This window comes from Monodon monoceros, unplaced genomic scaffold (genome assembly GCF_005190385.1).
Source record: "Monodon monoceros isolate NGI ecotype Baffin Bay Population unplaced genomic scaffold, NGI_Narwhal_1 Super_Scaffold_11, whole genome shotgun sequence".
Lineage (NCBI taxonomy): Eukaryota > Metazoa > Chordata > Mammalia > Artiodactyla > Monodontidae > Monodon > Monodon monoceros.
Window position 1 is genome coordinate 109,984,331 of NW_021703767.1, and position 25,316 is coordinate 110,009,646.

Below are 25,316 nucleotides of genomic sequence, written 5' to 3' on the forward strand. Positions count from 1 at the left end.
ATCCAGGGAGATTTCATGCATTTGAGTCAGAGGGAAGTTAAAACAGTCAAAGGTAGAAGGAAGTAGGTCCAGAGCTGGGAGGTCAAAGGCACACTGGGACTGCCTGAACTTAGGAGGATTTAGTTCTAATCATCCCAAGAAAAAGAAAAGGGCCGCACTCTTTGTAGGAGGGGTCAAATACAGAACCAGTAGGGTTCCAGCTGCCTCCCCGCATATGCCTTTAAAGAAGATTACAAAGCAAACAGCTGCCTTGCCCATGGCACTGACACAGGGGGTGACAGGAAGGCATTAAAGACAGGGGCAAACCCTCCACAGCCAAGGGGCCTGAGAAAGGTCTTGGCAGTAATTCTTACCCTATTTGCTTCAATTTTCTCCCCCACGCCCCCGATGTAGGCTCCTTAAATGTTTCTGTGCCAAAATTCTGACCTTGGTTTTCTTTTTCTTTTTGCTCGATCTGTGCATCTCAAGGAGGACACAATGGGCATTTGGGTGGGACAATTCATGCTTTTCTAGGGCAGTTCTACCACTTGTAGGATGTCTGGCACCTCTGGCCCCCACCTACTAATGCCAATAGAGTCTCCAGGTCACTGGGGCAACCGAAAACACATTCCAAATGCCCCCAGGAGGCAAACACAACCACCACCAGTACCACCACCACCACTTAAAAACCATCACTACAAGCTCTAGTATCTCACTTAAACCCACTGTGCCAAGAACGTACATGACTCAAATCTACATTCAAGTCAAGATTTGTCTGGAATTCTAATCTTTTTCTCCTTTCAACTAGGCACCTTCCCCTCATGCTCCACAGTCATTTCAAACTTGCCCCAAATTGAATTCCTTATCTCCCTCATTAAGCCCCAACCTGTTTCCCTTACACCCTGGATAATACAACCAGCATCCACAGTCAACCAGGCAGACACTGGGAGGTAAATAAAACTCCTCCCTCTCTCTTGCCAAGTCCTCGGGATTACAGGTTCTAAATATCCTTCAAGTCCTTCCTCCTAGGACTCCTATAGGATTCCCATCATCTCTGGCTGTGTTACTGCAATGGCCCCAAACCTTTCACCATCTTCACCTCCTCTCTTATGCAAACACCATTCTACTGTCATCTCCCAGACCACCACGTCAGTCCCCTACTTAATTGCCCATTGTGTCCACCCAGCCTTCAGTAAACAGTAAAAACTCCTCAGCAGGCACACAAAGGCCATTACCATCTTCTCTCATCCTCACCTGTGATTCTCACCAGGGGCCCTAGGCCCATAACCTCCAGCATGACCCAAACCTGCCCATTTCGGGTAAGTGCCCTGCTCTAGGATGCCTCTGCACACACACTGGGGATGTTCCATTGGCCGCCACTGGCCCCTGAGGGCCAAGAGCCACAGGGCAGATGCCATCAGCTGAAATGCTCTAGAATCCAGGCATCTGGCAGAATAGGAGGCTCCACAAGTGTTGACTAAAATGAGCAATTCTTTATAAGGCAGGAAAGAATTCAGTAGGAACATCCACTGATAAATGCACACACCCAGAATCAGAATGATCTTGTCCCTGCCTGTTTGTTTTCATATAGCATCCTCTTACACATAAGGGCTTCTTGGTGACATTTACTGGAAAACAGTGAAGAACCTGAGCCACTGTAAAGAGGACCAGACATCACATTGTTAAGTCAAATGCTGAGCATGTTGTGACCTCAGCCTCCACTGAATATCCCGCCACCTATAGCTACAATTTTTCATCAGGTAAAAGTAAAGCAATGAAAATAGTCTTGATTATGCCACACTTAACAATGCCCCACTTAATCAGTACTTAATTCAGACACTGATCGTTTGTTTATTCAAGAAAAAAATGAAAATTTTATGATTTCTTAGGACTGGAAACTCTTTCATGGGTAGTACATGAAGGCATTACCACTTGAGAGTCAGTCACTCTTGGTGCCCAAATGCTGGAAATTCAACAAGCAGGCTTTACATAATGAAATAGGTTTTGTAAATCTTCTGAGAACTTTGAATTTTAAAAAGGCTGTATCTGAAATGAGTATTTCAAACTTCAATAAACTTTTGTAATGTAAGTTATTATGATACAGACACAGGATTACCATGCAGAAGCTGATCATTCTTAGTTGAAATATAACAGATCAAACATTACATAGGCATCTCTCCAAATTAAAACACTGCATTTCAAATAAAAACAAAACAAAAAATGTAAAGGATAAAGATATTTCTTTCTTTATCATTTAATGCAGGCTGAGAAGTCTGAGTTTTGTTTTAAAAATGAAAAATAGACAAAAATGTCCAGAATAGCCTCTTATTTTAAGTTACCACAGAAATGAAAACATTTAAATAAAATCATAAGAGATTTATATTTTGTAAATGAGTGAAATTAAAATAATAAAATTTTCATCTATAATTTAAATAAAATGACTTATTTCAGGGTTAACCAATTATGGTTTTTATCCCCATTTTATATCTGAGAAATGAGTTGGAGAGGTTTAGCAACCTTCTCAAGGTTAACCAACTACCAAGACAAGATGTGATTACTGGGGCCCAGGCTCCTTCTGAAGCATGCCTGGTACACGAGCAGTGCTGCCGAGGCCCAAAGACTCTTAGGACCCAAAACATACTCTGTTCAAGAACTGCTGCTACTCAACAGTCAGAACTAACAGCTCTCTCTAGAGTCATTTATACGCTATGAGAAGTGGACTGATGGCCACACGATTCAAAGAACAATTCCAGAGAGGAGTGAAAAACATGCCACCATGGTTTTCAGGAAACATATTCTAATTAAAATCATAACTTACATTTTATGGTTATCAAAACAGAAATAATTCTTTATAGCGATATATCTAACATGGAGATTTATTTTCATAGTTAAACCAAAGTACAAGTTAAAATGAAACACTCATTTTGAAATCTGAATACCTGTTGAACAGGGACACACCATCTAAGGCTCTTGCTCTGCCCCCTTCACTAACGGGAGAAAGGAGATTTTTCATTTCTCTTACCAAAATGGGCAAGACTAGTACCAAAAAAAAACCCAACAGGCTGAACACAAGCAATGACCCAGCTTCTGAAAAAAGACTTCCAAGCTGCAGTGTGTGTCACCACCTGCACACCACAGGCCCCTGTTCTCTAAGGCCCAGCAGGTCCTCTGGACACATATTTTTAAGTATCCATGCCAGTAATAAGATTGTCAAGATCTTTTCTTGTGGCAGAATCTGACTTCTGAAGTTGTGTCACTACCATAAAATATTGGGAGAGCTCGCTGATCTGACCACAAATTGCATCTCTGCAGTGGCCCCAACTCACATGCTAACCTGTTCAGCACAGATGTTCAATCTTGCAGTTCAAAAGGAAAATCTACCTGCACACAGCGACGGAGCCAGGGATACAAACGTGTTACCGTCACTGCCTACTTGGATTTTCCCTAAAGTGACAAATGAACAACGTCCAGATTCACAAGGGGTACTCACCCCAGGGACAGATCCTGTTTTTTGTGGGCCCTGAAGCCTGTACAATTTGGAGGCCCTCTAAGAAAAAAATTAGGCACAAAAGCAAATATTTAAAAGGTGCCCTTGCAAATGAGGAGCCTTGAAGCTTAAGCTATGAGTTGTACAGTAAACCTACCTTTGACCCAACCATACAAAACTGCCAATATTCAATCCATTTTGATCTACCAAAATAGCAACTTCGGGTGGCTCAAAACTGCTGGCACATGGCTCCAGTATAGGCTGTGTAGTTCCCTCGGAAGGATAGAAGAGCTCACCACTGGTGTACAAACTGAGCTTCCTGCACTCATTAAGAATAATAATGGAGGGCTTCCCTGGTGGCGCAGTGGTTAAGAGTCCGCCTGCCGACGCAGGGGACACGGGTTTGTGCCCTGGTCCGGGAAGATCCCACATGCCGCGGAGCAGCTGGGCCCGTAAGCCATGGCTGCTGAGCCTGCGCATCCGGAGCCTGTGCTCCGCAACAGGAGAGGCCACAACAGTGAGAGGCCCACGTACCGAAAAAAAAAAAAAAAAAAAAAATAATGGAAACTCTTCTAATAGCGCTTATGGAAAGTGAAATAGGGAAAATCTGTAAATCGTTATGGTCACTATGACTGCATTTTAAAAATAATATATACATATCTTAACAAGGACAAGACTATTATGAAAATGTAAACAGAAATAATGTCTGTATTTGAATGGTTTGATAGTGAGTTACCTTGTTTCCTTCCAACTAATGTTGTTATATTATTGGCAATAATTAAAAAGGAAAAATAAAAGGGAAAAAGGAGAAATAGGGAGAAAGAGAATGAATATAGACACCTTAGATATAACTGTCTTCTGTGACAATTAATTACACACTTAGCATCTGTCTATACATCAACACCTTGAAACACATCTTAAAATTTATTTCAAGGAATAAAGATAGAAGCCAACTGAACAAATGAGAGACTTCACACCTCTAAATGTCTTCCTTTTGACATAACGCAGCTCTTTGTTAACAAGTAATGTCTTGGCATGACCAAAGGCAAACGAAAGTGAACTTACTTTTTGCTTGCCTCACAGACATCTGTAATATTGGAGAAAAGATGGTGACTCTCTGTTTTGGTCATCGTATCACTCAGTGCTTTAGAATTTTTAAACATTCGTATCAAGATCTCCAAGCTGAGTAAATATGAATGTTCAGAGGATATAACTTCAAAGATAGCCTGATAGAAGGAAGAAGAAATGTGTTATTCATTCCTTCAATTAAAGAATTAAACCTAGCTCTCATAATTCTGCTATAAGAATAACATAATATCTCAAAAAATACAAAAAGATAAGTATTAAAAACTACATTACCAAACTACTGTCTTTATATAAGGCACATATACCCAAATTTTGAGAAACAGTCACTGCCTAGAGTGTAAATAGTGTAAATGAAAGTATTTGGTTGACTTGAGGCTGCATCCTGAGGTCACACTTTGCCAGGGGGCAGAATCTCTGGGAGGAAGCTAGGGCATGTCGTAAAATCTCAGTGTGACATTAATTAACCTTTGGGGTCATCTCCTCCAGCCCTGATTTCAAAGCATGCTGCTCTGGGACAGTGAAGATTTATGGACCTCACTTGGGATTCAGAGAAAATTTCTCACAAATACATTTCTTCCCTCCCTTGTGGGTCCTCCTTTCTCTCCCTATGTTTTAATCCAACTAATTTGTGGTTAATAAGAACAAATATTCTGGGTGCATTAAAGAGCATGATTGGACCTACCCTCAAAAGGTTCTTATCAGCCACAGGAATTCTTTTATATAAACTCATACAACTGAAAGTAATTCCGTCCAACAAGCCACCCTCTCTGCTCTCATCAGTGTCTCAAGAAGGAGCGAAGGACCCTCGGCAGAAACTCTTGATGTCAGGCACACAGTGGTTTACCTGATAAGCGTTCATTAATTATCAAAAGCCAACCCATATATGTGGAGAGACACCAGCGCCCTGTGTAAGGAATTCATCTAGCACCTTAACAAAAGCAGATTCTCCAAGAATGGCCAGGCAGGGAGAATTCCTCCTCAGGGAGGGGTAGTGAACATCCTTGCAGGCTTGAGGTTTCCCATTCTTCCTGGAGACCTACCCTAGTAACACTGCCATCAACCCCCTTGACCTCCAGGGTTCTTCCCCTCAGTGCTTGGCCCAAAGGGCACAGAAGATTCTCCCCGTGAGACCCTGTGCTCCAGCTGAGGCCGGGTGGGAGCAGTCAGGCACAGGCAGGTGGACGCCCCGCTGCCGGTAGGTGAGCCATAATTCTTTAAGTCAGGTTAGTGGTGCTAGTCTCGGGGTTCACCTCTCTTTTTAGCATCCATAAGCTTTTAGAGAAGTCATACTGGTCTAATCTCAGTTGCGCTCCAGGGACTTAAGTGATATAATCATCTAATGAGTAAAGAGTAAGAACATTAAGAGTCTCATTCAACCTGTATCGCGTGTGATTCTATTCAATCAATACAATCATCCCCAGGAAATGTAATGCAAACTAAAGAAAATTCACCCATCCTGACCAAAAATAATGGATTTCAGGTTGTTGATGGATATAGTGCCTTGGAATGACTAAAAAATATTTTCAAAAGCAGAGACTTTTGTAATCAAATCCAAAATGTGAAGATTCAAACAAAAAGATATGATAAACTATACAGAGTAGATCACAGGAAAATATGAGTAAGTGGTAGTTTAATATAATAAGTTTAATGTAATAACTTAAAACATGCAATTGGGTCATCAACTACTTAAAAGCAAATTACATTAGACCTGTTAAAATATCTGTATAGGAATAGAAAGAGACCATAGTTAGATTTGCTGTCATTACCAGGGATTGAACCTGGGCCCTAGCCAGTGAAAGCACAGAGTCCTAACCACTGGACTGCCAGGGAATTCCCAGTCATTACTTTTTTAAATCACAAACCTAAATAAATATTTTCAAAATATAAGGGAAACAGAATAGGTTTAAAAGAAAAGAAATATTCAAATGGGACTAGGACCCTGGAGAAGCTCTTGAATTTGTCCACAAACAGAGAGAAATATTGTTTATGCCACAATGTTAACCGTAAAGAAAAAAGTACTGCCTGTTGTCCCTCACTAGGAGAACAGATTTTTATTTAAAGTAGTATTTAGAGAATGGAATACTATACAGTAGTTTGAATAAATGATCTAGATTAACATGCATTAACATGGATAAATCTCAAAAACAGTGTTGAATGTAAAAAGCAACCAACCAAAACACGTTCAGAATCATACCATTTATCTACATCTTAACAGATATACACAAGTATATGTACATAAATATACCTAATACATGATTGGATGGGTACACATCAATTCATAATTATAGTTGCCTCTGGGGAGGAGAGGAAGGGAATGAGACAGAGGAGGAGAATGTAGGACTTCTATTTTAGTTTAAGTCTTAGTTTCTTAATAAATAAAAATAAGAAAAAAATTATAAATGTAATACATTTTTAATTCTCAGAGATGTGTACACCAATGTTATATACTATTTTGTTTTTTTAAAGTTAAAAAAATGGCACTACAACGCATCCTTATATTTTTGTGTTATTTCAGGCCAAAGAAATAAGAAAAAGGTATCTCATGTCCTCTGTGGAATTGATTTACATGCATGTATATGCCTAAGCTTCTGTATCTCCATACTCATATGCATAAAACAGAAGGAAAGTACTTTGACAACTTTGCAGTATTATTACAGTGAGCAATTTTCTTAAACTGCATTTATTAAACTTCAAGTTATGAAACCCTCTTATTATGTTTTACTTTTTATTAGGTAAACTTTTATTTTGGTATAATTTTAGATTTATAGAAATCTTGCAAAGGGGGTTCAGAGTTGCTAAATTTCCTTCACCTGCCTTTCCCTATCCAGGGTACGTTACACTTTGTCTGCAGACAAATATTCACATTTTATTCAGATTTCACCAGTTTTTCCACTAACACCCTTTTTCAGTTCCAGGATCTAAATAATGTCTGTTTCATTTTTCAACATATTTCTTCCAGTGTAAATACACACAGACTAGGTGCTTTGTTAAGTTAAAATGACATTGGTATATTTTAAATTTTCTTTTATGGGAGCTTATGTGTAGTTTTATTTGACAATGATCACATACTCCTTTTGTAAAAAAAAAAACAACAAAATGGATACATCGTCAAAGGAAAACGCTGAACATAACAGGCACCCCTTGGAACCCTAAAGCATCTGCTTGGTGGAAAACATACCTCTTGTCTCTTTCTTTCTTCCTGGCTAACTGTCTGAGATAATCCATTTCTTTTCACCTAGGGGGAAAAGCAAAATAAAGTTGAGCGCATTTACTTAAACAACTTCTTTATTATGTAAGACAGAACTCTATGCCCTTCAAAAATGAATTAAGAGAAATTACGCAAAATGTTGAATTCAGTACATACTAATTTTGAGTCTCACACCCCTCAAATGACATTTAATTACACTAATAAATTAGCATAGCTCAACACTAAAGAAATGAAAAGTGTCTAGAACACTATCCTATCAGGTTGGGTTAATCTGTTCTACTCTTAGTTCTGGCTAGTCCTAAAATACTTATGAAATTAATCTTCTGATTCATAACTGAAGAAATTCCTGATAATAAAGAAAATGAAGCCACCACTCTAAGAGTTTACTGCCCAGAACCCTGGTCAGTAATATGGTGTCCTTATTTCATTGAAAGAGTAATTTTAACACTATTTTTTCACAAAGACTCAGTGGAACAGCAATGCTCTTTATAAAAACCCAATCAAACAAGGAAATGCAGTCCCCTTGGTCCAATTTCAGCAGTCTTTCAGGCATATTTAATTTTGACAAATAAGGATATTAACCTGATAGTCTTTGGAGAAGCCACAGTACCTACAAGAACCAAGAATGCTACCATTCTTCTTCTGCAAGTACCATACTTGCAGTAATACGGTTGTATCCCTAGTTGAATCCCTGCGGTTCCTGACTCAACTGCCGCACATTTTTACCTGACTGCTGTAGTTCCTATCAAAATTCAGTCTCTAACCCAAAGAGTAGAGGCTGAACTATGAACTCCGTGAAGGCAGGACCTGGAGTCTCTTCTGATATACCCGGCACTGAGTCTGGCACATGAAAGATATTCATGTTTTTCAGTTAAAGTTTAATTAGCAAAAGGGAAGGCCTATGCAAAATACCAACCAATTAAATCCTGCACTTCACAAGAAGAAGAGCAGGAAGAGAGTGCCCTCCCCTTGCGTGAAAAATTAATAGCAATAAAATATAACAAAGGTCTTCAAACGTTTGGCTATCATACTTCTCAAAAAAACCCCGTAAAAACCATGTTCCCTTAGACCCATTTTTAAGTTGGCATCTCAGGTTTTCATCCTAAACTTAAAGAATTTTAAAGATATATTTTGGGGCTTCCCTGGTGGTGCAGTGGTTGAGGGTCCGCCTGCCGATGCAGGGGACAAGGGTTTGTGCCCCGGTCCCGGAGGATCCCACATGCCGCGGAGCGGCTGGGCCCGTGAGCCATGGCCACTGAGCCTGCGCGTCCGGAGCCTGTGCTCCGCAACGGGAGAGGCCACAACAGTGAGAGGCCCGCGTACGGCAAAAAAAAAAAAAAAAAAGATATATTTTGCTGCTGATTGTAAATTTAGACATTTTAACCATGTGTTACTTTAAATGTATCCAATGAAATATAAAAACCATGATGACTAAATACGTATTGCATAACATCATTCATTCAAAAATAAATAAGCTTTTCTTAACAGTTGGAGATTTTACATTATTCTTTCTCCTTGAAATCTCATTTAGATGTCAATCCCACCCCCCTAAGTTTCCTAGTATAATTCTATGTGTCAGGGTGTCTTATTAGTCACCCTAGCATACTTTAACACAAAAATAGGTTTTTACATTTAATTTTCTAAAATTTCCTGTGACCAATGAGCTTTAAGCATAAAGACCCTTCTGGATTGTAAAATCACTACAAATAGCATTACTAATCTATAATCAAAATGACACAATTACTTCTAATTTCAATGCATTTAGCCCTAAAAGTAAAATTTTACTGACAGTGCGACTCTGAGCGAGACGGTGGCTTAATTAAAGGAGGCTTTGCTGAAACCAGTATTTCAAATTGACCCCATTTTATCTTGTGCCTGTGATTTAACACGTTGAGACAGGGCACCAAAGTAAGATTTGATACGGCTAAGAGAGATGGCTTTCTTTAGAAAAATGGCAAAAGGGGTAACTGTGAAAGTGGAAGTTGGAAAAAAATAAAAAACCCGGTGTAACACTTTAACTGCAGATACAGTCTCAGTTTTAGAAAAAAGAATACCTACAAGTTGAGAATCTGGAAAATGGTCCCCTTAAAACTATTCCTGCCCATCTCACATCGTCTTGCTGAATGCCCTGGGGTGTGATGCATATCCCAGTGTGAAGACCGCTGGCACACAGTTCTCTACATTGTGGGGTCAGGGTAATAAAGACAACTACATGTTACTGCCTTTAATCTGATTGCTGGAAAAGGTTAGAAAGCAGTGCAGTAGAGTAGAAAGAGTCCTAAATCAATAGTAAAATCAGCAATCATTTACTGAGCACCAGGAAATATGCTGTGTATTTTATATCCCATTCCCATTGAATCCTCATAAAAATTCTAAAAGGCCAATACTACTTTTATGCCCATTTAACAGATGGGAATAACAACTAAGGCTTAGGATCCCAGATCACACAGCTAATAGGTAGCAAGGCCAGGATCCCCATCCAGGCCTGTCAACTTCAGAGCTCCCACTCTTAATCATGATATTATCAGGGATAGGAACTCCCAGCTTTCTATGAGAGGCACCCCATTTCTAAGGTTGGATGATCATCACTACAACCCCTTCTAATGCCAGGTCTGTACCAAGTCTCCATATGTTTGTTTTCATCCACCCATATCACAGCATGTTGTAATGCCTTACCCACCATCCTGACCCTGGGTCAGCCTGTCAGCAAGAACTCATGGCTAAAAAGGCTTCTTCAAACATTTTAATAAGGTAGGAGACTGGACAGAAGAATGAAACCGTTCAGAGCTGCTCCCATTTGGTTAATCCTGAGCAGGAACTTCACAGGATTTCCTGCCTGACACAAAGTCCTGACAGATCAACATCCCAGCATCACGCCCACTATCTCTGCAGGTGAGGTCACCAGCAAGAATTTCCAGGCCACCGGCATCTCTATCCACAACTACTGCTGACTTCAAACCCAGAAATCTTAAGGGGAAGAGAGCGAAGCATGTGGGCTTAGAGACCTACCCAGATACAGCTAGTTTACTGAGGGATAAAGAGTACTTCATCCTATCAAAAAGAAAAAGAAAAAAATCCCCAGCTAAAGTAGTTGCTCTTCTGAGGGGGGAGAGAAGGTAGTTTTGAAAAAGGCAAAGTACTAATTGCATAGAATTATCATCTTTCACTAATAATACTAATTTTAAAAATGATAAAATATTCCTTTACCCAAAAAAGTCATCAGTAAGAGACCAGCAGCCCATACAAAACTGACCAAAAGAGAAAAAGATTCCATGAAGCAGTCTTGGGTTATAATTAAGAAGATGGGCACATTCGGGGAATCTGAAAACTAGCTCTGGAGAGTTGTGATGAGCCAGCTCCTCCTGGCTGGCTGCCAGACCACTGCTCCAGGTCCTGGCTGGACAGGTTCTTCTCCTGAGCCAAGAGGAAGCATTTTGTCCACCTGAGATCTTCCACGTTCAACTCTAAACTAAGCAGAGCAGGTGCCTGGAGGTCGAAGGTCAAGAGCAGCAAGATTATTTCAGAGACTGAAGAATTTGGAAGATGAAACCAGAGAAAGAAGGGGAGAGAGGTTATAAAACAGGGCCTCACAGAGACTGGCAGAAGGCAGGCAGGAGAAAACTGGGGGAGAATGAAAACACAGAGCAAAGTGTCAAGCAGAAAGAAACAAGGAAAGAAGGGGGTAAGGGAGGGAGGGAAAGGAAAGAAGGAGAAAGAATGCGTGCAAAGATTTTAATAGTAAATATCTCTGGAAATTTTCTATTCAAAACCAGTGACCTTACTGCTAAACTGAAGTAAAAATCTTTGGAAGGCCCAGGCTCTTCTTTTGCACAAAAAAAATGTGTATAAAGCATATGTTTATACCTATAGTTTTTACATTTACATGTTTTCTGCAGTTTGCACAGTTTTGCTAAGAGAATCTAGCAAAATTCTCCAAGGGTTCTCCTTGTTTCCATGTATGGAAAAGAAAATACACCAGCTTCCAAAATGGATTCCTATTTTGTTATCTAAAATGAAAGAAATTAAATTGTACAGGCTCTTTTTTTCTTTTTTAAATATATATTTTGCAGTGGTGGCTCTGGCCCAGCACAAACGGGAACACACAGACAGCCAAGCAACACTCCTTTACAGCTCTCTTCTGACCTCACTTGAACTTTCTCATTCCTCACTGGTCTAAATTTTTTATTTAACTATCTCATCAAGTAGAATTACATAAGTAGTTTAATGAAACATTAAGGACTAGATTCCATTTGGGGTTCTTGATTTCGTATAATCTACGAAACTTATAAACTTATATAAACTTATATAACTTATATAAACTTTTATAAGTTATAAACTTATATAACTTTCGTATAATCTACAAAACTCTTCAAATCTTGCCATGGTAGACGATAGACTCTAAGGAGAAAGTGTGAATATATGTCAATATTGTCAACATTTGAAGTGGGTAAAAATTAATTCAAATAAAACAACAAAACTGTAGCTCACAACTATAGTTCTGACATAAGTTGAAAAATATGAACATATATTATGTGGCCTGTCAAGACAGTGAATGCAGGGAACTCACTAATGTCATAACAGTCCTAAATTCATAATTATAAATTATATTTTTACTGCTGTAACTGGATTGAAATTCTCCTCCCATGATTTTTGTAACCAGTATATTTTCCATGTTCAAAAGAGACAGAAGTTAACAACTGGCTAAAACTAATAAAGGACAGTAGAAGATACTTCATCTATGGATATGATATTGTCTTACTAGACCCAAGATATAGTTTCTGAAATTCATAAAAGGGTAAACTCCCTAAAGTACAGACCCAAAAGTTAATTAATGGATACTCCACCTAAAATTGACGGCGAGTAAGTCAGAGAAAGACAAATATCGTATAATATGACTTACATATGGAATCTAAAAAAATGATGTAAATGAACTTATTTACAAAACACAAATAGACTCACAGACATAGAAAACAAACTTACTGTTACCAAAGGGGAAAGGGAGGGAGGGATAAATTAGGAATTTGGGAGTAACATGAACACACTACTACATATAAAATAGATAAACAGCAAGGAACTACTGTATAGCAGAGGGAACTATACTCAACATTCTGTAATAACCTATATGGGGAAAGAATCTGAAAAAAGAATAGATATATGTATATGTACAACTGAGTCACTTTGCTGTACACCTGAAATTAATACAACATTGTCAGTTAACTATACTTTAATTTTTAAAAATGGTTAAAAAATAAACAAATAAAATAAAATGGATGCTGATTTCCTTCTTGATACTTTGCCAATCTGAGCTTGTTAGATGACTGTCCCACAAAGGAACAACCAGGCTTTAGGTAGTAATTCCACTCCCGCATTCACCACAGCTACAGGTGTTTTCACCTCGTGAAGAACTGTGTTAGGAAAACCATGAGCTTTGTGCAATATTCCTTGGCCTTTGACGCCACTGACTGGAATAGGTAATAAGCCAGGTTCTCTGCACCTCCAACACAGCCCTGAGGTTGCCATTTATACAGAGCCTATCTACAGGATAGAGTCGGCCCTGTACTTGTGGACAGAGCCAAGATGAACTACACCAGTCACCTGGTTGATCAGATGACCATTTTCTATGGGGTAAACGAGGATATGTCCTCAGGCCCTCTGTGACTTGACAGTGTTTCTAGATAAGACAGGTGCACATTCCTTCTGTTTTTCACCGCCAGCCAGAGAAACCAGAACAGGAGGGCCCCCAAAAGACTGACCGACCAAAAAGGCTCAGAAAAGTAGTCAATTAAAAATTAGATCAGATATTTATAACCCAAGATCACACAGGCTCCATAAAGCACTAATGTCCACTGAATACCTATGGGAGCTAAAACCTTTAAACTTGGAGTTACCCACTTGCTGAAAATTGACTGTTTTATTCATGCCTCCTGGTGATTCGCTATTCATGGGCTTCTATTCTCAAGAGTTCAAGTGGGAAGAGAATGAATTGCAAAGTAAAATTACACCACGTGACACAATCACTCCTAGGTCCTTTCTACTAACACAAGCCGAATAGCCCCTGAATTATAAATGAGCTAGAATTCTTTCACTGCCAACAACATGGGAACAGCGGCTCTCTGAGTGTATGTCTGAAGTTCCTAAAATGAAAAATCTGCCACAGGCCCGCAACACTGTCCTCTGTAAGCAGTCCCTGCAGGCTGTCTCGGGCCCCACCACGTCCACCGAGAAATCACTGAGATACCTTCCACCTAAGCCACAAGCTGCCGCAGAACATCCACATCAAAGAGCCAGAGATCTGGATAACCAAAGATCAGATAAATGAGGTCAAGATGGGGACAGTGCCATATTTTTAGGGAGGAGCTGGTAAATAGAACACTACTTTTTAGAATAATGAGAGGTAGAAGACAATGGCCCATTTAATAAAATCATATGCTTAATTTAAAAAGATGTCAAGTAACATGCCAGGGACCTTCTCATTCATTTGTTCAAAAAACCAGATCTCCTCTCTGATCTACATTGTTAATTCTATAATCCTCACCAAAGTTCTTGAATCTCAAGAAACAGCAAGCTCCCCCAGCCTCCCAGAGGTAACCTCAGGTCTGCTAAAACCATGGCAAACTCAGATAAGACAGGCCAGGGCTTGGGGCTCTTACCCTGTAATGGCCTGAGTCACCCTCTGCAGACAGAGCCAGGATTCCTGACTGAGCCCCAGTTACTTCAGTACAGATATGAGGCCGAGGGGACAGACCACAAACAGCAAGGTCATTAAATGTACAAGAATAAGTTGCTGTGCTTTGTATGATTTAGGAGATAAGCATGCGTTACTTCCTTTGCAGCCAGCCCTCGTAAACCAGCATCCTATATCTAGCCAATTCCTGATTCAGAGTATTGAATCTATTTCTCCAACTACCAATGTATCAAATGCTTACCATGCACCAGGTACTGTTCTTTCCATGCATCTAAAACATCTAACAATGCCACAAGGAAGCTATTACTATCGCTATTTTACAAAAAAGAAAATGGAGACACAGGAAAGTTAAATCATCGTTAGCCCTAATAAGTGGCCAAGCTGGGATTCAACCCAGGCCTGCTTGCTGCCTCCAAGGACTAATCTCTTTTTTTTTAAATAAATGTATGTATATATTTATTTATTTATTTTTGGCTGCGTTTGGTCTTCGTTGCTGCGCACGGGCTCTCTCTAGTTGCAGCGAGTGGGGGCTACTCTTCATTGCAGTGTGCGGGCTTCTCAGTGCGGTGGCTTCTCTTGTTGCAGAACACAGGCTTTAGGCACGCAGGCTTCAGAAGTTGTGGCTCGTGGGCTCTAGAGCGCAGGCTCAGTAGTTGTGGTGCACGAGGTTAGTTGCTCCGTGGCATGTGGGATCTTCCCGGACCAGGGCTTGAACCCGTGTCCCCAGCATTGTCAGGTGGATTCTTAACCACTGCACCACCAGGGAAGCCCCAAAGACTAAACTCTTAACCACCATGGTGCACTGCCTTCTCATGCTTCTGAATTTCTTAAGAGGTGTGACCCGCAGCTACTTTTCCCTTAAACTAAGGTCCTCCCCCTGGATGCCCCAGAAACTGCATCCCCAACTGAATTCCCAGCTCCTGCTGCAGAGAAAGTTAAGCTGTTAGCAGGGCGCCTGGCAATTTTTAACTTGTTGATTAGTACTGACATTTGTGGAATCTCCTCAAATTCCTCTCTCTGACTTGTGGCTCTCAATCCCGTCATTCCCCTGTGGGCTACTGAGCCTGGACCCAAGTGTACTCAATCTCTATTCCCCCGTGAGAGAGAAACCCAGTTCTCCTTTTTCTATCTGCAATCAAGAGGAGAAAATGAGATTAGGACATATATGAAAAGCTCATGACACAGAAGTAGAGAGGATAAAAAGTAAACTGGTTTTAGGGGAAAAAGGCGATTCCATAAAGTTATTTAATAAAAGATGAGCAGTTTTTAAAAGTGGAACATTTAATAAAATACGGAGGAGGAGACCAGACTAGTAACAGTGGTGAACAGTGGAGGGGGTTGGGAATGGTGGTAAAATCAGAGCAACTTTCAGTCTTAACTGTTGTGTTTAGTTTTGTAATAAGGTGAATGTATTTGCATTACTTCTGTAATTCAAAAATAATTGTTTCAAAGAACTTAATTTAAATTTTGATTTTAAGTTGCAATATTAGGAATAAACTAATGACTAACAAAGGGAATTGGTTAAAAGAACCAAACACCTACTTATTTGATGAAATATAATATGAGCTTTACAAAGGTTGATGTGGAAGAAACTTTAATAACATGGAAAGTCATTCACAACATTGTTAAGAGAAAAAAATAGGTTACAAAACAGCAGGTTTAATGACCTGAGAAAATATTTACAACATTGTTAAAGAGAAAATATGAGTAATAAGACAATATTATTGTGTTAATTTTTGCTTAAAGGAAAAGGAAAACTAAATACACATTAAGAAAAAAAAAAGTCTGAAAAGTTATATACCAAAATGTCAACAGTGATTGGATGGGAGGGATTTCAACTAATTTTTATTTTCTTCTTTTTATCTATTGGTACTTTTTGATTTTTCTATAATAAGCATCTCTTGGCTTTGGAATTAAAGCATTATTTTTAATAAAAACTAAAATATGTTTCAAAGTCCTCTCTCATAAAAGAAACAAAGCAAGTAGGACAGGCAAATGGAACTGTTTACGGATGCCAATAATACCTGCATTTCTTTGTTTCTGCCCACAGGAAAACTCTTAAGTGAGAGGTGACCATGAGAGAGATTTCAGTCAAGCCCAAACCGGGCAGTGGCTTATGAGGCAGTGTTGAAAGTGAGTGATGACAGGCAGGTGTGCAGATGGGCGAGCAGAGGAGGACTCGGCTGGAGTCGCATAATTGACAATGATGCCGATGACACAGTGAAGGCATGAGTCAGGAAGGGGCTGACGAAGGCAGAACAGGTCTGAGGGGCTCCTCTTGCAGAAGAGGACACCTGTTTGTAAAGGTGGTGCCAACATCTTGGCTGCCATTTTGTTTTTGCTTGTTGTTTTTGGAGCGTGGCAGATGGATAGGAATGATCACCTCCAAACAGTAAGTTCCTTAGAACAACACTGACACTGAAGTTAGTTTCTTTTTTTTTTTTTTTTTTTTTTGAGGTACGCGGGCCTCTCACTGTTGTGGCCTCTCCCGTTGCGGAGCACAGGCTCCGGACGCGCAGGCTCAGCGGCCATGGCTCACGGGCCCAGCCGCTCCGTGGCATGTGGGATCTTCCCGGACCGGGGCATGAACCCGTGTCCCCTGCATCGGCAGGCGGACTCTGAACCACTGCACCACCAGGGAAGCCCTGAAGTTAGTTTCTTAGATTGGCAATAAAATCTAAGCTGAGTAAAACCTGTTTTGGAAAAATGGATACTAAAGTGAACTAATAGGGACTTCCCTGGAGGTCCAGTAGTTAAGATGCCGCACTTTCACTGCAGCGGGCACGGGTTCGATCCCTGGTCAGGAAAATAAGATTCCACAGTCTGTATGGTACAGCCAAAAAACTAAAAATAAAAAAAAAAAAGTGGGCTGATGTTTTACATGAGATGTTCAAAGCACACAGTGGTTCCACTGGACAGGAATTACCCCATTATTATATGGAGGAGACCTGAGAAATAGGCACAGAATTACCACTGTTCTCCCATTTGCCTATATCTCAGGCTTCCTTCAAGCAATAGTTTATACTTCTATTGCTTTTATTTTCCACTCTTCTGCCCATCTAGCCCGTCTAGTTTTAGTCAGAGTCTCTAGAGAGCACTTTCCTGACCTTTACTGCTTTCTATGATATCTATCTGTGTCATTCATTTTCGCATTTTGTCCTACAGTCTTTCAAAAACATCATTAAACCTTTCATTTCTATTGTCTCCTAAACCAGTTTCTAAGTTCCTACAGCGCAGGTACTGGTTTTCAGTTTGATTTGTTTGCCCCATCCAGCACAATGCAGTGCAATATAAATGAATTCTGCAGTCAGATACCAGCGTTTTCAAGCTACAAGCTTATAACCTCTTAGTGAATAGCAAAATAAAGCCCAAGAATTTCTGATTGTCATCTACTTAAAGGTAACAAAACAGAAAGGACAGAATAGAGAATACCATAGTGCACTGCATGTATTAAGGGTAACTTCTGTTTTGTAAAGCTTTTGTTTGAGATACACACACGTGCACCCATGCACACACCTACTGGCTTAACAAGTAAAATGTATTTCTCATTATGTTAAGCCACTGATATAGACCATGGTTGCAATGTCAACTCCACCATATGTAAATTTACACTAGATATGTCAGTCATGTCACTTAACACTCCCACTCACCCTCAGAAGAAAAGCTGTTCTGCTCAGAGCTTCTGCAAAAGCAGCAGCCCAAGAGCCCACATTTCACACCATCATGGAGGCCAAAGCTGATTGGAAAAGAGCTACTTAACCACCTGATCAAATAACAGTAAATGTTTAAGTGACCTATTTAAGTGCGGGGAAAGTGGCTGAGCCTATATGATTCTCTCTCAAGAAATTGACCTGGGGGGACCTCCAAGATGGCAGAGGGGTAAGACATGGACATCACCTTCTTCCCCACAAATACATCAGAAATACATCTACACGTGGAACAGCTCCTACAAAACACCCACTGAACGTTGGCAGAAGACCTCAGACCTTCCAAAAGGCAAGAAACTCCCCACGTACCTCGGTAGGGCAAAAGAAAAAAGAATAAACAGAGACAAAAGAATAGGGACGGGACCTGCACCAGTGGGAGGGAGCTGTGAAGGAGGAAATGTTTCCACACACTAGGAAGCCCCTTCGCAGGCGGAGACTGCGGGTGGTGAAGAGGGGAAGCGTCGGAGCCGCGGAGGAGAGCACAGCAACAGGAGTGCGGGGGGCAAAGCGGGGAGATTCCCGCAGAGGATCGGTGCCGACCGGCACTCACCAGCCCGAGAGGCTTGTCTGCTCACCCACCGCGGCGGGCGGGGCTGGGTGCTGAGGCTCGGGCTTTGGAGGTCAGATCCCAGGGAGAGCACTGGGGTTGGTGGCATGAACACAGCCTGAAGGGGGCTAGTGCACCGCAACTAGCCGGGAGGGAGTCTGGGAAAAGGTCTGGAGCTGCCTAAGAGGCAAGAGACCATTGTTTTGGGGTGCGCAAGGAAAGGGGATTCAGAGCACCGCCTAAACAAGCTCCACTGATGGACACGAACCGCGGCTATCAGCGCGCACCCCAGAGATGGGCATGAGGCGCTAAGGCTGCTGCTGCCGCCACCAAAAAGCCTGTGTGCAAGCACAGGTCACTATCCACACCTCCCCTCCCGGGACCCTGTGCAGCCCACCACTGCCAGGGTCCCGGGATCCAGGGACAACTTCTCTGGGAGAACACCTGGTGCGCCTCAGGCTGTGCAACGTCACGCTGGCCTCTGCCGCCGCAGGCTTGCCCCACATCCGTACCCCTCCCGTCCCCCGGCCTGAGTGAGCCAGAGCCCCCGAATCAGCTGCTCCTTTAACCCCGTCCTGTCTGAGCGAAGAACAGACGCCCTCAGGTGACCTACACGCAGGGGTGGGTCCAAATCCAAGCTGAACCCCAGGAGCTGTGCGAACAAAGAAGAGAAAGGGAAATCTCTCCCAGCAGCCTCGGGAGCAGCAGATTAAATCCCCACAATCAAGCTGAAGTACTCTGCATCCATGGAATACCTGATTAGACAACGAATCAACCCAAAACTGAGGCGGTAGACTTTGGGAGCAACTGTAGACTTGGGGTTTTGCTGTCTGCGACTGACATGTTTCTGATTGTTTTGTTTATCTTAGTATAGTTTTTAGCGCTTGTTATCATTGGTGGATTTGTTTATTGGTTTGGTTACTCTCTTCTCTTTTTTTTTATTACTTTTATATTTTAATTATTTTATTTTATTATTTTCTTTCTTTTTTTCTCCCTTTTCTTCTGAGCTGTGTGGCTGACAGGGTCTTGGTGGTCGGGCCTACTGTCAGGCCTGAGCCTCTGAAGTGGGGGAGCCGAGTTCAGGACACTGGACCACCAGAGACCTCCTAGCCACACATAATAACAATTCGCAAGAGCTCTCCCAGAGATCTCGGTCTCAACACTAAGACCCAGCTCCACCCAAAGGCCAGCAAGCTCCAGTGCTGGATGCCCCATGACAAACAACTAGCAAGAAGGGAACACAACCCCACCCATTAGCAGAGGGGCTGCCTAAAATCATACTAAGTTCACAGACACCCCAAAACACACGATCGGATGCTGCCCTGCCCACCAGAAAGACAAGATCCATCCCCACCCATCAGAACACAGGCACCACTCACCTCTACCAGGAAGCCTACACAAGCAACTAAACGATCATCAGCCACTGGGGACAGACACCAAAAACAATGGGAACTACAAACCTGCAGCTTGCGAAAAGGAGACCCCAAACACAGTAAGTTAAGCAAAATGAAAAGACAAAGAAACACACAGCAGGTGAAGGAGCAAGGCAAAAACCCACCAGACCAAACAAATGAAGAGGAAATAGGCAGTCTACCTGAAAAAGAATTCAGAGTGATTATAGTAAAGATGATCCAAAATCTTGGAAATAGAATGGAGAAAATACAAGAAACGTTTAACAAGGACCTAGAAGAACTAAAGAGCAAATAAACAATGATGAACAACACAATAACTGAAATTAAAAATTCTCTAGAAGAAATCAATAGTAGAATAACTGAGGCAGAAGAGTGGATAAGTGACCTGGAAGATAAAATAGTGGAAATAACTACTGCAAAGCAGAATAAAGAAAAACGAATGAAAAGAATTGAGGAGAGTCTCAGAGACCAGTGGGACAACACTGAATGCACCAAAATTCAAATTATAGGGGTCCCAGAAGAAGAAGAGAAAAAGAAAGGGACTGAGAAAATATTTGAAGAGATTATAGTTGAAAACTTCCCTAACATGGGAAGGGTAATAGTCAATCAAGTCCAGAAAGTGCAGAGAGTCCCATACAGGATAAATCCAAGGAGAAACATGCCAAGACACATATTAATCAAACTATCAAAAATTAAATACAAAGAAACAATATTAAAAGCAGGAAGGGAAAAGCAACATAACATAAAAGGGAATTCCCATAAGGTTAACAGCTGATCTTTCAGCAGAAACTCTACAAACCAGAAGGGACTGGCAGGACATATTTAAAGTGATGAAAGGGAAAAACCTACAACCAAGATTACTCTACCCAGCAAGGATCTCATTCAGATTCGACAGACAAATTAAAATCTTTACAAACAAGCAAAAATTAAGAGAATTCAGCACCACCAAACCAGCTTTACATCAAATGCTAAAGGAACTTCTCTAGGCAGGAAACACAAAAGAACGAAACGACCTACAAAAACAAACCCAAAACAATTAAGAATACGGTAATAGGAACATACATATCAATAATTAAATTAAATGTAAATGGATTAAATGCTCCAACCAAAACACACAGACCGGCTGAATGGATACAAAAACAAGACCCGTATATATGCTGTCTACAAGAGACGCACTTCAGACCTAGGGACACATACAGACTGAAAGTGAGGGAATGGAAAAACACTTTTCATGCAAATGGAAATCAAAAAAAAGCTGGAGTAGCAATTCTCATATCAGACAAAATAGACTTTAAAATAAAGACTATTAGAAGAGACAAAGAAGGACACTACATAATGATCAAGGGATCAATCCAAGAAGAAGATATAAAAATTGTAAATATTTATGCACCCAACACAGGAGCACCTCAATACAGAAGGCAAATGCTAACACCCATAAAAGGGGAAATCGACAGTAACACAATCATAGTAGGGGACTTTAACACCTCACTTTCACCAATAGACAGATCATCCAAAATGAAAATAAATAAGGAAACACAAGCTTTAAATGACACATTAAACAAGAGGGACTTAATTGATATTTATAGGACATTCCATCCAAAAAACAACAGAATACACTTTTTTCTCAAGTGCTCATGGAACATTCTCCAGGATAGATCATATCTTGGGTCACAAATCAAGCCTTGGTAAATTGAAGAAAAGTGAAATTGTATCAAGTATCTTTTCTGACCACAATGCTATGAGACTAAATATCAATTACAGGAAAAAATCTGTAAAAAGTACAAACATATGGAGGCTAAAAAATACACTACTAAATAACCAAGATATCACTGAAGAAATCAAAGAGGAGATCAAAGAATACCTACAAACAAATGACAATGAAAATATGACAACCCAAAACCTATGGGATGCAGCAAAAGCAGTTCTAAGAGGGAAGTTTATAGCAATACAATCCTACGTCAAGAAACAAGAAAAATCTCAAATAAACTACCTAACCTTACACCTAAAGCAATTAGAGGAAGAAGAACAAAAAAAAACCCGAAGTTAGCAGAAGGAAAGAAATCATAAAGATCAGATCAGAAATAAATGAAAAAGAAATGAAGGAAACAATAGCAAAGATCAATAAAGCTAAAGGCTGGTTCTTTGAGAAGATAAACAAAATTGATAAACCACTAGCCAGACTCATCAAGAAAAAAAGGGAGATGACTCAGGTCAACAGAATTAGAGATGAAAAAGAAGTAACAACTGACACTCCAGATATACAAAGGATCATGAGAGATTACTACAAGCAACTATATGTCCATTTTAGGACAACCTGGAAGAAATGGACAAATTTGTAGAAAAGCACAACCTTCCCAGACTGAACCAGGAAGAAACAGAAAATATAAACAGACGAATCACAAGCACTGAAATTGAAACTGTGATGAAAAATCTTCCAACAGGCAAAAGCCCAGGACCAGATGGCTTCACAGGTGAATTCTAACAAACATTTAGAGAAGAGCTAACACCTATCCTTCTCAAACTCTTCCAAAATATAGCAGAGGGAGGAACACTCCCAAACTCATTCTACGAGGCCACCATCACCCTGATACCAAAACCAGACAATGAGGTCACAAAGAAAGAAAACTCAGGCCAATATCACTGATGAACATAGATGCAAAAATCCTCAACAAAATACTAGCAGACAGAATCCAACAGCACATTGAAAGGATCATACACCATGACCAAGTGGGGTTTATTCCAGAAATGCAAGCATTCTTCAGTATATGCAGATCAATCAATGTGATACACCATATTAACAAACTGAAGGATAAAAACCACATGATAATCTCAACAGACGCAGAAAAAATTCAACACCCATTTATGATAAAAACTCTCCAGAAAGTAGGCGTAGAGGGAACTTACTTCAACACAGTAAAGGCCATATATGACAAACCCACAGCCAACATCATTCTCAATGGTGAAAAACAGAAACCATTTCCTCTAAAATCAGAAATAAGACAAGGATGGTCCACTCTCACCACTATTATTAAACATAGTTTTGGAAGTTTTAGCCACAACAATGAGAGAAGAAAAAAATAAATAAAAGGAATCCAAATCGGAAAAGAAGTAAACCTGTCACTGTTTGCAGATGACATGATACTACACATAGAGAATCCTAAAGATGTTACCAGAAAACTACTAGAGCTAATCAGTTAATTTGGTAAAGTAGCAGGATACAAAATTAATGCACAGAAATCTCTTGCATTCCGATACACTAATGATGAAAAATCTAAAAGAGAAATTAAGGAAACACTCTCATTTACCACTGCAACAAAAAGAATAAAATACCTAGGAATAAACCTACCTAAGGAGACAAAAGATCTGTATGCAGAAAACTATAAGACACTGATGAAAGAAATTAAAGATGATACCAACAGATGGAGAGATATACCATATTCTTGGATTAGAAAAAGCAACATTGTGAAAATGACTATACTACCCAAAGCAATCTACAGATTCAATGCAATCCTTATCAAACTACCACTGGCATTTTTCACAGAACTAGAACAAAAAATTGCACAATTTGTATGGAAACACAAAAGACCCCGAATAGCCAAACCAATCATGAGAAAGAAAAACGGAACTAGAGGAATCAGGCTCCCTGACTTCAAACTATACTGCAAAGCTACAGTAATCAAGACAATATGGTATCGGCACAAAAAGAGAAATATAGATCACTGGAACAGGATAGAAAGTGCAAAGATAAACCCACGCACATATGGTCACCTTATCTTTGATAAAGGAGGCAAGAATATACAATGAAGAAAAGAGAGCCTCTTCAATAAGTGGTGCTGGGAAAACTGGACAGCTACATGTAAAAGAATGAAATTAGAACACTCCCTAACACCATACACAAAAATAAACTCCAAATGTATTAGAGACCTAAATGGAAGGCCAGACACTATAAAACTCTTAGAGGAAAACACAGGAGGAACCCTCTCTGACATAAATCACAGCAAGATCCTTTTTGACCCACCTCCTGGAGAAATGACAATTACAACAAAAATAAACAAAGGGGACCTAGTGAAACTTAAAAGCATTTGCACAGCAAAGGAAACCATAAACAAGACGAAAAGACAACCCTCAGAATAGGAGAAAATATTTGCAAACAAAGCAACTGACAAAGGATTAGTCTCCAAAGTATACAAGCAGCTCATGCAGCTCAATATCACAAAAATAAACAACCCAATCCAAAAATGCACAGAAGACCTAAATAGACATTTCTCCAAAGAAGACATACAGATCACCAACAAACACATGAAACGATGTTCAACATCACTAATCATGAGAGAAATGCAAATCAAAACTACAATGAGGTATCACCTCACACCGGTCAGAATGGCCATCATCAAAAAATCTACAAACAATAAATGCTGGAGAGGGTGTGGAGAAAAGGGATCCCTCTTGCACTTTGGTGGGAATGTAAATTGGTACAGCCACTATGGAGAACAGTATGGAGGTTCCTTAAAAAACTACAAATAGAACTACCATATGACCCAGCAATCCCACTACTGGGCATATACCCTGAGAAAACCATAATTCAAAAAAGAGTCATGTACCACAATGTTCACTGCAGCTCTATTTACAATAGCCAGGACATGGAAGCAATCTAAGTGTCCACTGACAGATGAACGGATAAAGAAGATGTGGCACATATATACAGTGGAATATTACTCAGCAATAAAAAGAAATGAAATTAAGTTATTGGTAGTGACGTGGATGGACCCAGAGTCTGTCATACAGAGTGGAGTAAGTCAGAAAGAGAAAAACAAATACTGTATGCTAACACATATATATGAAATCAAAAAAAAGATTGTGATGAACCTAGGGGCAGGACAGGAATAAAGATGCAGACGTAGAGAATGGACTTGAGGACGCGGGGGGGGGCAAGGGTAAGCTGGGACGAAGTGAGAGAGTGGCATGGACATATATACACTACCAAATGTAAAATAGCTAGCTAGTGGGAAGCAGCTGCATAGCACAGGGAGATCAGCTCGGTGCTTTGTGACCACCTAGAGGGGTGGGATAGGGAGGGTGGGAGGGAGACGCAAGAGGGAGGAGATATGGGGATATATGTATATGTATAGCTGATTCACTGTTATAAAGCAGAAACTAACACACCACTGAAAAGCAATTATACTCCAATAAAGATGTTTAAAAAAG

The 25,316-nt window shown here is 40.3% G+C and overlaps 1 protein-coding gene across 1 annotated transcript in view; it reads right to left on the reverse strand.

Annotated features, from left to right (window-relative positions):
- ARHGEF26 (Rho guanine nucleotide exchange factor 26) overlaps window positions 1-25,316 on the reverse strand; it is a 153,022-nt gene that overhangs the window by 110,166 nt on the left and 17,540 nt on the right. Inside the window, exons 5-6 of the mRNA XM_029214364.1 lie at window positions 7,731-7,787; window positions 4,532-4,692 (exon numbers count right to left, since the gene is read on the reverse strand). Of these exons, the coding sequence (XP_029070197.1) occupies window positions 4,532-4,692; window positions 7,731-7,787 (218 nt within the window). The remainder of the gene's footprint in view (window positions 1-4,531; window positions 4,693-7,730; window positions 7,788-25,316) is intronic.